The 12,367-nt window shown below is 38.7% G+C and overlaps 1 protein-coding gene across 3 annotated transcripts in view; it reads left to right on the top strand.

Annotated features, from left to right (window-relative positions):
- Positions 1-11,298, top strand: part of LOC102216590 (gap junction delta-2 protein-like) — a 30,967-nt gene extending 19,669 nt beyond the window's left edge. For all 3 annotated transcript variants that reach the window (XM_023351844.1, XM_023351843.1, XM_005804523.2), the window contains one exon: positions 9,011-11,298. In XM_023351844.1, coding sequence (XP_023207612.1) covers positions 9,011-9,860 — 850 coding nt within the window. In that variant the 3' untranslated portion in view covers positions 9,861-11,298. The remainder of the gene's footprint in view (positions 1-9,010) is intronic.
- The last annotated feature ends 1,069 nt before the right edge of the window (positions 11,299-12,367 follow it).

The following is a 12,367-nucleotide window of genomic DNA, read 5'->3' as shown; positions in this document are numbered from 1 at the left end:
TTTAGTGGACCACTAAAAGGCTGTGAGTGTGTTCTGGTTCCCCAAAACTAAATCCCATCTTCAGGGAAGTTCACGCAGCTGATCGATTAGCCCGTGTAATTTCATCAAACTCTTTGGGCTTTAGAAACAAATTAGCATGACCCTCTCTGAGACACCTCTGCCACGCTGTGACTGCTGCAACAAATCCGCCGCTGCTCTTTAGTTGACTTAGCTCCTCGTCGGCACACTTCGCTCTCCTCATTTTCGTTTTCTGCCCCTTGCCTGTTGCCGTGGCGACTAGCAGAAGGGAGCTGAGTGGAGGGGATTGAAGTGAAAGGGGGGGCATAGCAGCTCTTCCATCACCCATCTTTTTCATTTGCTCTCTTATTTGTTATAATCTCCACACTCTCACATCCTTCACTTTTCAACCTCATTCTTCACGCCGTGTGTCTGCACCCTTTGCCTCCTCTTTATTATTCAAGTTCTCCAGCCGATCTGGGTGTCATTTCTTCATTGATTATTGTATTTGGGCTCATGATGACCATCTCAACCCTTGTCCCTGCACTCTAAAGCACACTGAGCTTCTTCAGTGTGGACACAATGTGTCTCTTGAGGACACTACCACAATAAGTGTGTACCTTTTCAATATGTTTGCCTCATTAAACCATAACCATTACATTTGGTTGCATCTTTACATGCTGAGAAACATTCTGCTCCCACCACACCATTTTGCTTCACCGTTTTCTCGCTAACTGCTAAGCAAGCAGCATCCAAGTCTTCTTTGTTAAAAAATATAGTGGAGGTAATAGATCTGTGAATTGCATCTAAACTTTTTTCAGGAACTAAGTAATGTAATGTTTTTGGCATGATTTGGGTTCCTCTCTGCATGCAAATACGAGGGAAACACTGGGGGATTTCTCCTGTCAGATTTCACAACTATCATTATCTCTTCACATCATTGTGCTCATTTAATTCTTCCACAATGGCTTGTGTGTCCGTAATACCAGCTTTGAGCACGGTGGGGCAGGATCTTTGTCGTCGGATAATGAGGGAGACAAAAGCTGGCGGGTCAGTTGGAGGAGAGGAGGCGTTTTTCGAGTTGGCATAATGTTTCGGCATAATCACCGCCGCTTGTGTGCTAACAAAGGCAACACATTAGTGAGAGGGAACAACAAACGCTGTCTGCTGTGAACAGAGCGTGTAAGGGTGTGGAGATGTGTGCTATTTATAAATTGTGTATCACTCCTTTCAAGTATATTTATAGAAATGGATCAGTCAGACTTCACTACTACATTTAGGATTTAATAAATTTTAACATTACTTTCTGATCCTAAATCTGTTTTTTTCACCTGATTTAGGATCATGGAACAAAAGGATGTCAGCAATAAATACAGTTTAGTAACAAATACTGTATTTCCCTCCTTATAAATTTGTTTTTGCATATTTCATATCATTACACACATTTTAATATCAAACAAAGATACGCTGAGTAGATACAGAATGCAAATTTCCATTTATGGATTCATTTATAATGGGTCGAAGCTTTCCAAACCTGCCTGGCTCTTTGTGAAAAGTGCAGTCAGTCTAAACCTAATTACTGCTGCGGCCACTCTTATGTCAACAATTGCCATTAAATGTTTGTGAAAACTGAGTCGTTGTGGAAAATAATTGACTCACTTTACTTTGTAGAATAATTTTATTTCAAACACTTTGGAGAGTTTTCAAACATTAACAGATATTGAGTCACCATCTCAACTGGATTTTAGTACGAACTTTGACTTGGCCACTCCTAAACCTTCATTTTGTTTCATTTGAGTCATTTATCCTGCTGTATGACCTCAGTGACGTAAAGGTCGGAAAAAATACTTTACGATAGAGAGCAGAATTTATAGTTCCATCAATTAAGCTACAATAAGCCATGTCATGTGCAGAGACAAACTGGCAGAGTATTTTAATTTGATTTTTTAATTGTATTTTTTGGATAATGGTTTTCACTTTACTTCACTGGAGACCTACTATCTTAGAAATATCTTGGTAACCCAGAAAAATAATTGTTTCTCATCTGTTCCTAAATTTCCACAGGGACAGGATGTTGTTGAAGATCTTATAACCTGCTTCATGTTGTCAGACAGGTTCTATTGAGGGAATTCTTGGTCATTATTGACTGAACTAAATAATGTAGTTAATTACTGGTAAATCTTGATTTAACAAGCATGGGGGTTATTTTTTCCACACAGAGTCATGGAGGTTTGAAAGACTTTTTTCCTCTTAGAGAATCTTCATTTAAAAACTACTGTTTGTATTTACTCAGTTTCACTTCATCTGGAATTTTCATTTGTTTGATCATCTAAGATATGGGTGACAAAAAAGCAACAATAATTTTTTTTTTGTAAAAGATAAGCAATACAAAAAAATAGATAGTAACACAACAACAAGAATCTGCACATGTTTTTGTTAGAAATCACTATGACAGCACATTGTGTTCATTATATGAGCAGGGGATGCAGCTGGCTACAAACTTTCCAGTTTAAGATCTGCTCCGAGCAGAAAGCAATTAAGTTGGAAGCAATTATTATGTGTAATACATCAACCCCATTTTTAAATTTACTTACTTTGAAAGTAGGTAAATTTCTGAAATAAGTCAACTTTTTGTTTATATTCTTATTTACTGAGATGCATCAAGATATTCTTTTGAAAACAATTGAAAAAAGATTGGACAGACAAACAGGGTACAATAATCTACAGCTATGTGTTGGCATAAAAAAAAACACACCACCTAATGTAAGACTCCTCCCTGTAGCCCGGCCATAGATTACACAGAACTGGGTTTGCATGGGGTAGCTATTATATAATCCATTCCCTGTGATGAGATTTTCTTACATTGCTGGTTTTTCTGTTTAACCCTCACACTCTGTCCCAGTACTGGCAGGTTTCTCCTTTTAATTTAAGGACAGGATGTCTGAGCAGCACTGGTGGTTTTGGTTAACTTTCTAATCTTTTTATCCCAGTTTGGAACTTCGAGTTTTTTGGAGGTTTGCACTTAGGACTGATGCTTTGTTTCTTTGATTTGTGTCTGGCCATACAGTACTGTAGGTTCTATGCACATGTGCTCATTTATAGCAATACACTCTGAGTTCTGTATTGTCAATTCTCTGCACACTAAGCTCCTTAACGATGTCACAACAAGGGCAAAAGCCTTTTAAATTTTTTTTTTAGCATTTATTCTTTCATCCCTCCAGCCCCCACAGTCCCCATGCCGTGATTACAGGTGGGCAGATTGGTGATGACAAGTTTTTGTTTTTCATTTCGGCAGCCCCCACTGGTGAGCTGTCGCTTTTGATGAGGGTTACATGTGAGCTGCACGCCACCGGATTAACTCTGCCCTTCGACTTTACATCTGTGCCGCACAAGTCTGGCAAAGCTACTGCACTGTTGGTAGATTACCCTTCAAACAGCCAAATGCCATCTAATGATTATCTGGCAGTGTCTGAGGTGCAGCAGAGTTGGACTCCACCGCCATCTCAGACTAGTTCCTGTGGGATTTACACTGAAATTTAAGTGGTCCTTACTATTATTCATTTCCAATTTTCACTTTGTTTTCCTTTTCTACCATTTTTTACCGTCAAAACTGCCTTAATTTGTCTCTGCGGTAGATTCAGCCAGGTGTCAGAAACATTTCTTAGAGGTTTTCCTCCTTGCTGTCAGAATAGCATCTCGCTTTTGCTGCAGATTTCTCTGCCGTGAATCTGTGTCAGAGTCTCCTGCTGCACCACAATCACAGAGATGCTTCACTGGATTAAAATCTGGTGACTGTGGAGAATGTTGGAGTTTATTGGTGCATTACCCTGCTGAGGATAGCAATCATAAGATGGGTGCTGTGTTAACGAACGGCTAGAGATAGGCAGCAACAATACTCATAGGGACTGGGGAGGAAACAATGCTTATGTAGTTACACTACCACATCCTACCTAAACCACTGATTAAAGGCAATTTCTAGATTTTAATGGATATCTTAGATTAAAAAAAAACAAAACATTTTAGATCTGAGAGAACGTTGTGGATGGAAATCCCAATAGATCAGCAGTTTGTGAAATACTGGGACCAACCCACCTGGCAGCTACGAGCATTCAGTTTTCAGTCATATACTGTAAATCCTAAGGGCTGGTCGATATGATTGAAAAATGTGTCATAAGATTACCAACTGATAATTGTTATATCAGTCAATATCAGTAATTATTGATTAGTTTTTTGTTTTTAATATCTTAAATACCACCAAAACGTGTGGTGTTGCCATTCCTGTGTCATCCACAGCTTTCACTCCTTTGATTTTTACTTTTAAGCAGTTAAGAGGAACGTCAGCAAAACTTGAAACTGCCGCTTGATCAAGCTACTGGCTGCTTGTTGCAAGGTAACCAAAGACTGAGTGAGCTAGCTGTTGCTAAGTAACCAAAGAGTGAGTTAGTTGATGCCACCAACCTTGCTTAGCTGGCCTTGAGAATCTGAGTGGCTAAAGCCTTTCCTCTGCCTACATCTCCCAGAATGCTTTGCAGTTTTGGATTGGAGTTCAGGGAAATTATTGAACATTCTATCTAATGTTTTTTTCTGTTGATATTGATCACATGTCTGTTAAGATATATATTATTATCAATCCATCGCCCAGTCCTCGTAAATCTGTTGGATTTCAAGTCGTTTTCACCCAGTCTAAATATTTTTAACTCACTTCAAAGATGTTATGTGATTGACTAATTAGCTATTTGAGATAACAACTGCTGTACCTAATAGAGTGGCAGGTTTAATGTTTTAAACTTATCAAACTATACATTTATGTTAATTGTGGGGATTAGTTAAAGAGAATCTTACAAAGAACTTCACATTTGTTTAAGACTCAGCTAAAAGATACCTGCCAACAAGAAATTTAAAAGTAAATGTGATTCGTTGTTCAGTGTGCAGTCTTGCACTATTCTTGGTCACATTGTTAGACAGTCAGAAAGCTCATTGGACTGCTAAAAGCCTGCTATCTGAAGTGCTTTCTCAGCATAAGACTTGAAAAATGAATGAGAAATGAATAAAGTAAGGAAAGAACAAAGAGAAAGTTGTCTGCCGGAAAGGTAACAGAATAAAGAAGGAAGATAAAACTGTATCCCATCTACTAACATTATAGAATTGTGCAGCATAAATGTGCAGATACATCAAGTCAGAACATGTCAGGTTATGCTTGGGTAGACTCAGATCAAAATGCACACATGCACACAGGCTGAACTGAAGTGAACCATTTTGGCATCAATAATCTCTTTGTCTTCCCACAACCCAACAGAAATAGTAACTAATCTGCAAACAAGTCGCCTCAGACTCACTTGTTGCTATGGGACTGCAGGCAGAGTCGCTTCACAGCAAAACTAACAGCCAACAAGTGGTGTTGTATTTATGCATGCAGTGTGTCTTTGGAGCCAATTAAAGCTCCAACTTTAATGAATCCAAACTGGTTGCTATGAAAACTGGGCTAAATGCTGCTCTAAACCCTAAAATTAGAAAAAGAGATACGCCATCATCCCTTGCTACCTGTAAACACTCTTCCTTTGTCAGATAGCAGAGTTATGAGGACAGATGACACAAGCTGAAATACTCGTAACTGTTCTTCATTTGGAGCATTTTCTCAGACTGATAAATGAGATTTGAAGCTCTGCTGATTCCTATCAGGAAAAGTAGGTTCAGAGTCGCACAATGACCCTCAATCTAATTAGTTTGGGTTTTATTTGTTTCGTCTTCCTCAAGGATTTCTTCTTCTCTTCCAAATACAGAGTGTACGCTTCATGCTCCTTGTTTTCCTGTGTTGGCTTTGTGAATATTTTCATTTTTACGTGAGATTTTACAGTAAATCTACAGGTAAGCCTCTACCTACAGATAGCTATAGGTGTTCTCACCATGTCTTTGCATTTCATTCTGGTATTTCTTAACAGATCCATGCAAATATTTTTTTTATGAAGTCAAGTCAAGTTTATTTGTATAACACATTTCAGTAAATAGGCTGTTCAAAGTGTTTTACACTATATAAACATAAAAATGCAACCTTTGAAACTAGCATAAAATCATACATTTCGTAAAATAAAAACTTAAAAATAATCAAGAAAAACATAATCATAAAATATACATCAAATCTATTGATCAATGTTCCAGTTATTCTGAATAATAAAAGGCAACTTTAAAATAGGTGTTTATCCTTGATTTAAAGGATTTCAGTGTTTAGACTGTTTTCCAATTTTATGTACGTTTGTTTCAGATTAGTTGAGTATAAAACTTGATTGCTGCTTTTCCATGTTTAGTTCTGGTTCTGTGGATGCAGAGCAGACCAGAAGCAGAAGATCTAAGTGGTTGGGAAAGTTGATACAACAACAAATCTTTAATGTTTATGAAGGATAATGAGATAAGAAGCAGAATCCAAGAGCAACGCTAAGTGCTTGATTATAGGTGGTGTATAGTTTCCAACCTACATTTCTTGTGTAAAAAATCATCTCCTGCCCATCCAATGAGTTAAGGGTCACACATTAGCATAAATAACATAAATAAATAATGCTAATGTTGTTATTTATGCTAATGTTATTTATCATTAGCATAAATAACATTTTGAGTTTGGATTTGATTAGTCCATTTTGGTCTTGGCTCCTGTTACTGCTTACAAGTTTTAATTAAAAGTCCATTTGAAAAATACCATATTATTCCATCCAAGAAAACTTAATCAAATCAACAAACTATTGACTGCATTGTACAACGCTCTGCTTAAAGTTTCTTGTCACCATGTATGATTGTATGTTTTATGGGTTTTGAACTAGGAGGTTTTTGCTATTTTGTGGTTTTTACCTTAATTTCTTAGATTAGAGATGGAACAAAATATACTTTATTGTTTGTTTCTATGACATTATGGGAAAAAGTATATAAATTAAATGGAGAATAACACATTTAACAGGTCTGACCACGGCACACAATAAGCTACCAAACTGGCATGCAGTTAAAATACTTTAAAAGACCTCGACTGAAGGTGTGATTATTTATTGTTATTTAACTATAACTATTGCAGTGAATAGCCTGTAATTTTCTAAACAACCATGTCAAAGACACATGCTGTGATCATTGGAAAGTCTGTTTCAGAAGGGTCAATTTATGGGCATGTATCAAGCAAAGAAAACATAAAAGGAATGATTCAAGACATTAATAAAAACTGGAAGGATAATGAGGAAGTTTTATCTTTGCAGTAAAAATGTGGATGAAAAAGAAATTAATCACACATTGTAAAATAAAATAAAAAATACAAAAAGAGTTACAGTAAGGAACTGTGACTAAACAGCTGTGCCGCCTTAGGAAACAATTCTCTGAAAAAAGGATTCACTTGGCTAGAGAACGTACACATTCAACAAGTCTTGATCCTGAGCGCAGGAAGTGATGCTTCCATCATGCCTTGAGCTTATAGAGCCTGTGGGTGCAATGCTATGATCTGGGGATGCAGTTGGTCAGGATAGGTTAAGCAACATTGTGTGACCAAAGAATGAGGTCAGCTGACCACCTGAAGACACTGAATGACCAGGTTACTCAGTCAAGGAATTTCTTCTTCACTGAAGAGGCATATTCTAAGAAAACAATGCCAGAATTCATCTGGCTCACATTGTGCAATTGTGCCTCGAGGAGCATAAGACACAATTTTCACACATGAATTGGCCACCAAAGAGTCTAGACCGTAACTCCACTGAGACTCTTTGGGGTATGCTGGAAAAGAATTTGCGCGGTAGTCTAAAAATCTAAGACTACATCTTCTTCAGGTCCTACCTGTCCTGGTGTATCCTAGAAGTTGGTCTTAAGTCCTATTTCATTGTCAGCATTTGGGGTTAATTTTCAGGAAGTACAGCATTTCACTTAATTATTATGCTGATGACAACAAAATGTATTCGTCTTTAATTTGAATGCAGCCTCGATTGAATTGCCTACATAAAGTAAAAGACTAGTTGACACAAAACAACCTGACATTCACACACCCTGAAGAGAAATTAATGCAAATTTTACTGGAAATAAATGTTGTTACATTGCATTAGTTCACAGAAACAATACTACAATGAATGTGTGCAACAGTCAAAACTAAAAGCAGATAGAGAATAAATGAGCTGGTGTTTACTGGAATTGCATAATAAAATCATAATCATTATCACATTATCAATGTGTGCAACCACAAAGTATTCGTTGCATTTGTAAGCTTCTTATGTTTTGTTCATTCTCTCACCTGATAACAAATTTTAGTGACTGAGTTTCTTAAGATGACACATAACACATTGGGATCTCTAAAAATACAAAAAGAAAGACAGTGAGGAGGATGTGGGTTAATCTAAATGAATATTGTTGCGATATTAATCAATAATACCACAGTCGCATGTTTTCCTGTTATTGTGTTTGCCTGGTTCAAAATTTATTGTAATCAAACCTAAGAAAGACAAAGATATATGAAACCAAAACTACATATTAAACTATGTCATTATTTATTAGAATGAATAGTAATAATTATATCTACTAATAATTATTAGTAGAAATTAGAAATTTGAGTTAAATTTCAGAAGCAATTTTTTCAAAGACAGCAAGAAATATTACATTACAGTGTCAAACCATTCTATTTTTATTTTTTAGTAGAAAAATAGGGAAAACAAACATTGGATAATAATATATATGGAAAATTATGGTTAGAAAACAAAACATTTTCAAAACAAAAAATAAATTAGACAAGTATTTGTTGATTTGTTGTGTTAAAAAACACTGAAAATCTTCTAAAACCACCCACATTTGTATAGATATATTACATATTTATATCTGCATTTAAAATCATTAGCCTATTTTAGCCAAAGTTTTTAAGAGTCACTGAAAGGTCCAATGCACCATTTGCAGCTCCGAACCTTCAGGTTGCAGACTCCAAGTGTAGATCCTCTGCTGAAAAAAATCCTTCGTAATGAAGTAAACGTATCTGACTGTAACAACTTCCTCTGTGTGTGTTTCTCTGTAGGATCTTGCTGACGGTTGTGGTGATCTTCCGTATCCTGATCGTGGCCATTGTTGGAGAGACGGTGTACGAGGATGAACAGACTATGTTCATATGTAACACGCTGCAGCCGGGCTGCAACCAAGCCTGCTATGACAAAGCCTTCCCAATCTCCCACATCCGCTACTGGGTCTTTCAGATCATACTGGTATGCACTCCCAGCCTGTGCTTCATCACCTACTCCGTCCACCAGTCAGCCAAGCAAAGAGACCGGCGTTACTCTTTCCTCTATCCCATAATGGAGAAGGACTACGGGGGACGGGACGGGGCGCGAAAGCTGCGCAACATCAATGGTATTCTAGTCCAACATGGTGGAGATGGAGGGGGAGGGAAGGAGGAACCCGACTGTTTGGAGGTGAAAGAGATCCCCAACGCTCCTCGGGGTCTCACCCATGGCAAGAGCTCCAAAGTTCGGCGACAGGAAGGAATCTCACGTTTTTACATCATTCAAGTCGTGTTTCGAAATGCACTGGAAATTGGCTTCCTGGCAGGCCAGTACTTCCTTTATGGCTTCAGCGTGCCTGGGATTTTCGAGTGCGACCGCTACCCCTGCCTCAAGGAGGTGGAGTGCTACGTGTCCCGGCCCACGGAAAAGACGGTGTTCCTGGTCTTCATGTTTGCTGTGAGCGGCATCTGCGTGGTGCTCAACCTGGCCGAGCTCAACCACCTGGGCTGGCGCAAGATCAAGGCCGCCATCAGGGGAGTCCAGGCCCGCAGGAAGTCTATCTGCGAGATCCGGAAGAAGGACATGGCGCATCTGTCCCAGCCGCCCAACCTGGGACGCACTCAGTCCAGCGAATCCGCCTATGTCTGACAAAAACATTGAAAATAAAAGGAAAACAAGAGGGGGTTGGGACGGCTGCTCAAGAGGGAAAATGGATGACACATTTTTTGCCAAGCAAGGCAATCAGTTTTCTGTGATGGTGGAAGAAAACAGAATGTAAAATGACCAAAAGTCTGGCTCTGCAACTTTGAAAATCAAGAGAAGGAGGCAGAGGACTAAGAACATAATAGTCTAAATCAGGACAAAAAGGTTTTCTCCGCAGAATGGACTTAATTAACACAATGGTCTCATGAGAAGATATTCCTACCATTTTATATGTCTGTCTTTTATAACTAATTACCTTTTATCCTCTGTAATGAGAAAAATCCAACCCACATGGGGCCGGAGAGAGAAGAATGAGGGGAAAAAAAGGGTTCGAAAGAAGATAGTGATGATGTTCTCTTGGGAAATTGGAAAATGACTGAGGTGTGTGATGCATCTGATGGTGCTTTTCATCTGGACTTCATCAGCTTCCCTTGAAAGAATTGAGGGAAGGGGGGGCAGGATAGGGGACGGGATGAGGAGGAGGAACGACAACATCATTAAAAGAGGAACGGAAGAACTGTCAGGGTCTTGACAAACCCTAAAGCTGCTCAAGGGGAGGGGGGATCGCCAAGCTGTGTGAGAAACATATAATACAAAAGTGAGGAGTGAAGAGAGGAAGCATTTTTCCTTTCCGATCCTCTCTCCGTCAGAGCCAGACTGAAGCCAGGAGAAACGGAGCTGCCTCCGAACATTATGTCTCGCCTCTGCTGGAACATCGACACAGGCCAAACCGAGAGAGAAAGACTGACGATGTTTTTGCTTTGTCTCTTGGCAAAAGATGATTTCAACACAAACACAGCGACTAGCTACCATAAACACTCTTTTCTTCACCTCCCCTCCACCTCCCTTCCTCCCTCTCAGCTGGCAGCTGTGGTGACAGGGGGCAGGGAGGGACGCGAGTGACAGAAATAACCCCTGCTGCTCTCCTGCTGCATAAACTTTGAAGAGTGAACAAATGGACAGACGGATGGTTAGTTTGAGTCTCTCCTAAAGCACAAACCATACAATCCTTCCTCCAGCATTTTGGTGCGCTAGGAGAAAAAAAAAAAGCAGAAGAAAAAGGAGAGCAGAAGGAGAACTAATTGGGGAGGAGAAATTCATCACCTTATTATAACTTCAAACAATTTTTTTTACAACACAACACTTAAGATTACTTTTTTGCTTTCAAAAACAATGGTGCCATCCAGATACTTCAATATTCTCTAACAATTACATAGAGTACGACCTGGTTATATTATTTATTCATTCATAGTATATCCAAATAGATTTATTTATCTTTGGCCACGGGTTGGATGAGAAGTTTATTTCAAACCTACAAACTGTTTGTCTCTTTTCATTTTTCTTTCCATGTGAAGCATTTCTCACTGCTCTGGTTGATTCATGAATCGTGTGGGTGGGGGGTGGGACGGGACAAGTTGGTAATTTTTGTTATTAAATGCTGTGAGGATGTGCAGCTGATTTCTACTTTTTTTTTTTTTTGCTAATCTTCAGACTAAATCTGAAGTGAGTGCAGACCTTCAGCACTTGTATCTTTCCAACACAGAGCCTTGACTTTTGTTTTTCTTCCTTAAAATCAGCTGCCCACCTTCAGGGCACTTAAGGCCTGTGAGCCATTTGATAAAGGCATGTTTACATGAAGCAGTGTTTCTTGAATGATCAAGCTGTGTAACAGTTATGTAGCTTCTCTCTAAGGGGCCGTGATGTTTTTCAGTCTCAGTGGATTTAATTTAGTTTTTTCCTTTTTCCTGACTGGATTTCAGCATGCATGCAGCGTTAAAGAAAATTAAGGGAATAATATGAAAGACAAGGAAAATGATGACAGAGAGTGGTGCACCTTGTTTAATGCAGACAGGAGGAAGAGTGGCAGACTGTGGGAACCCCCTGTTGGGATGATGATTGTGTTTCTGGGCCCTCACAGATATGCACAAATGCATAATTTAGAGTGCAGAGCAAACACTGCGGGAGCTGAAGAAACCAGATATAGAGACAGTTCAGTGAACCTTACGTTTTATATTCTAAAGAAGTTTTCAGCCAGGACGGTGTGCTTCTATCACTCTTCAGGGTCGAGCCTTCGCTGACTGAGACAATCAGATGCTCAAGTCATCACCTTCTCCCCTCGGAGCTTTGGCATCCTATTTTTACACAGCTGATACCCTTTAGCCTCACATTTCAACATGTAATGTGACCTACATCCTTCAAACGGTGGTGCATTTAATGTCCAACAAACGCTTTAGAAATGTAAGATACTAGAAATGTATAATGAAAATAAAATACTGGGTTTCAAAGTAGTTGAGGTTTATATTGACACATTTTAATATTGCTTTCCCCTAGTTACTTGATACATCACAGCCTGTTTTAAAATACACGATTTAAATATGTTTCACACATGTTAGAGACTTTTTACAAGCAGGGACAGGATAACATAATTTTTTAATGATATAATACATATTAAT

Source organism: Xiphophorus maculatus, chromosome 18 (genome assembly GCF_002775205.1).
Source record: "Xiphophorus maculatus strain JP 163 A chromosome 18, X_maculatus-5.0-male, whole genome shotgun sequence".
Lineage (NCBI taxonomy): Eukaryota > Metazoa > Chordata > Actinopteri > Cyprinodontiformes > Poeciliidae > Xiphophorus > Xiphophorus maculatus.
Note: the sequence above shows the minus strand (reverse complement) of the source record. Positions and strands in the feature narration are given on the sequence as shown.